This window comes from Rana temporaria, chromosome 4 (genome assembly GCF_905171775.1).
Source record: "Rana temporaria chromosome 4, aRanTem1.1, whole genome shotgun sequence".
Classification (NCBI taxonomy): domain Eukaryota; kingdom Metazoa; phylum Chordata; class Amphibia; order Anura; family Ranidae; genus Rana; species Rana temporaria.
In genome coordinates, this window is record NC_053492.1 from 461,738,796 (window position 1) to 461,742,527 (window position 3,732).

At 47.5% G+C, this 3,732-nt stretch overlaps 1 protein-coding gene across 1 annotated transcript; it reads right to left on the reverse strand.

The window, feature by feature from the left end:
* Positions 1 to 741: 741 nt before the first annotated feature.
* Positions 742 to 2,874, reverse strand: LOC120938021 (thrombomodulin-like). The gene has a single exon (XM_040351673.1). The coding sequence runs from the start codon at positions 2,631 to 2,633 to the stop codon at positions 990 to 992; it is 1,644 nt and encodes a 547-aa protein (XP_040207607.1). The 5' UTR covers positions 2,634 to 2,874; the 3' UTR covers positions 742 to 989.
* Between the last annotated feature and the right edge of the window lie 858 nt (positions 2,875 to 3,732).

Sequence of the window (3,732 nt, forward strand, 5' to 3'; positions counted from 1 at the left end):
TCGCGAAATTTTAAAAGTCCTACATGTGTGAATGGAGCCCCAGGCTGTATTCAAACTTGGGCGTTTTAAATTGCATGCAGAATAGCGGCGACTTTGGCTTAGACCAATGATAATGGGCAACTGTTACACAACTGTCGCATGTATAAGATTTGAGTGCGACTTTCACATGACTTTTGAGGGTTTACATTGCAGTCTAAGGCACTCAAGTCTCGTGAAAGTCAAACCAAAGTAGTGCGACTCGCACATATTTAAAACGCTCTGGTCAAAAGGCAAATCGCACAGCGCGCATTTCAGATGGCATTCGATTCAACGGCACCTAAAAATGCAGTGCGGTTCCGTCACGATGAATCGCGCTGTAATCGTGGCAGACCGCATCACGCAAAGCTCTTGAACTTTTTTGGGCTAAAGCTTCACGCAATGCGGTTTGTCGCGATTGCAGTGCGATTGATCGTGCGACAACCAAGGCAGAACCGCTCTGCGATTCTGCCCGCAATGCAGCCTTATAATACTGCCTCCAATTGTTTAGTTACAAAAAGAGGAAGTATTGCTGCTGATACAACAAGGCAACTGTCCCATCCTCTAATTCAGCCCCCAATTTAAAGCAGAACTGAAGGCAAAACAGTTTTTTTAGGGATTATAACCCCTGTCAGTTTTTTTGCCATTTGTGTCCCCTTGGGGAGATTTCCCTTCACTTCCTGTCCCATAGATACCACAAGAAGTGAGAGGAAATCCCTGCAAGGTTGTCACCAGAACTAGTGTCCCCATCTGAAGGTTTCCCCTCTATTCCTCTTCTGGTGACCACCAAATTTGGGATTTTCACTCATTCTGGTTTTCAGGTCACTAGAGAAGGTGACGGCAATAAAAACCCGATGGAGTTTTGCCTTTTGGTTGCCCTTTAGGGCCAAAGTTTTTAGCTATATCTACTCACTGTACCCAGAGGCAGCATGGTATAGTCTATAAGTTCCAGGTATGAAGAAGAGTCTATGGCATTAATATTTCCTCTGTGCATCTGTCTTCACTTGCTGCAGTCTGACATCTGACTCAGATTGTTTCGTCTTGTAGTCCAAGGCATGCTGCTCCATGTAGTGCTTCCTCAGCATGTGGCACAGGATGGCTATCAGGACAGTTAATATGGATATAACTCCAATGCATATCCCCAGCAACATGGCCGGCTGTAGGCTGTGGATATCTGGCGGAGGAGGCTTGCGTTTGCCCTCAGATTTGCATTCGGCGCCATGGACTATATAACCCTCCGGACAGGTACATTTATAGGACCCAAATAAATTGGTACAGCCATAGTCGCAAGGGTTATTCTCGCATTCATCGACGTCAGTGCAGATGGTCTTCTCGTCATCGTCCTGGTCCACTATGTAGCCATCTGGACACTCGCATTTGTGCATGTCGTTGTGGTCGCACTCGGCCTTGCAGCTGGAAGTGTTGCAGAACCTTTTGCACTTGTTGGGGTTTTGCTTGTCCACCACAAAGCCTTCGAAGCAGAAACACCGGTAGCCCCCCTCGAAGTTTTCACAGTCCTGCTCACACAGGGCCGTTGGACCTTCACACTCGTTGATGTCCACACATTCCGATGGACACCCGTCTGCGTTATCACAGTCGGGGGTGGTCACCAAATCCATTCCAGGTTTGCAGCCACAGACGAAGCTACCGATGGTGTTGGTACAGTGGTGGTCGCAGATGTTGGGTTTGTCCGCACAGTCGTCGATATCTATACAAGTCCTTCCATCATCTAGAAGATTATAGCCCTCTAGGCATATGCAAATGAATCCGGGCGAGTCGGATATTGGAGAACAAAGTTGACTACAAGGGTTGGGGTGACACGGTTCGACACAAGTCCGGCTATCTTCTTTCAGTTGTGTCTCTGGGGGGCATGTACATTTAGGGGTGCCGTCTTCCACCACACAATCATTCTCGCAGCCCCCATTCTCTATACTGCAATCCCAAGGTCCTGGGGTTAGACGCCTCCATTGCATTGGCCCATCACCATCTCTGGTGCATTGCAGAGAGTCCTGAATGGTGGATATGTGGGCATGGGTGCCCAGTGGGAAAACATAACCCCCACTACGGCCAAGGCCAAGGGACGTGTGCGAATACGTGATGTTCAAGTCTGGTATCAGGTTAAGTTGGTTGCACAAATCTTTATAATTTAATTCACACAAGTACCCATCAGCCTTGGAATCACAGTCAGTCTCTCCCCAAGTGCCATCCTTGTGGACAGTGACACATTGGGCCCCACACTTCTTCTCCCCAGGGCCCCTCCAGTTGGTGTAGTCTGTATCACTGTCTCCACTCACCCATGTGAAGCCCCTCAGAGGCTTGAAGACATCTGTACATCGATTTTTAAAGGGCTGTTCCAGTCCTATCCAGACCTTGACCTCCTTCTCTCCTTTCAGGAGAAACATAGAGATGACATCTGCCTGCACCGAGTTCCGCACTGTCATCAGCTGCCCGTTCCTCGCTTCGCACACAGTCTTGGCTTTAGTAAATTTCTTCTTCTCCCAGGATATGGAGTAGCAGTCTGTGTCCAGGCATACGAACTCCGAGGTGGAGCTGACTTCATCCACAGGAGCCGACTGTGCCAGGGCGAGCAGAGCCCACAGGAGGCAGAGGGACCGCATGTTGCGCTGGAGGAGAGGAGGAGCGGGGCGCGGAGCGGGGTGCCTGGCGCAGCGCAAAGTCTAAAGAGCGGAGCGGAGAAGTTCTGAGAGCTCCGCTAATACAAGTCTGTGTCATTTCTCACTCTGCCCCAACTTTATATCCTCACAGCCCTCCCAGCAGCCCAATACTGAGGAGGAAGGAAGGAAGTGCCTGGAAGGAAGGGCTGGAGCCGCTCTGGGATGATGAGAGCCAAGGAACACTTCTGATTGCTGTGCACATCGCCCCCTCTACTGTCACCGCTATACAGAGACCGCTATATACTTATAGACCTCTATATACACACATAGTCAGCTATATACACACATAGTCAGCTATATACACATAGACCTCTATTCACACAGATCACATATATATAAACCTCTATACACACAGATCACGATATATATATATATATATATGGGTATACACCCATAGACCGCTATATACACACACAGACCGCTATACAGAGATCGCTATATACTTATAGACCTCTATATACACACATAGTCAGCTATATACACATAGACCTCTATATACACACAGAGACCGCTATATACTTATAGACCTCTATATACACATAGATCACTATATATATAGACCTCTATACACACACATATCACATATATATAAACCTCTATACACACAGATCACTATATACATATATATATATATATATATATATATATATATATATATATATATATATATATATATATATATATACATATATACATATATACATATATATATATATATATATATAATGATCTGTGTGAATAGAGGTCTATATATGTAGTGATCTGTGGTATAGACAGGGCAGGACTTAGGGTGGTGAGGGCCCCTGGGCTTGAGTGTTGAAGGGGCCCCCTGGAGCCGAGAATTGGGGGGGATCGAAGTTGTTGAGCGGGGGGGGGGCGAATTGAAGTTGTTGAGCGGGGGGGAGCGCATTAAAGTTGTTGAGCGGGGGGGGATTTGGCAGTTGGTGAGCGGGGGAGTGCCTCTCACCTGTGCCAACAGCCGGGGCCACAGACTGTCATTAGCCCGGCTCTCGGCTTTCTTCCCTTCAGCAGCCACAGTCCT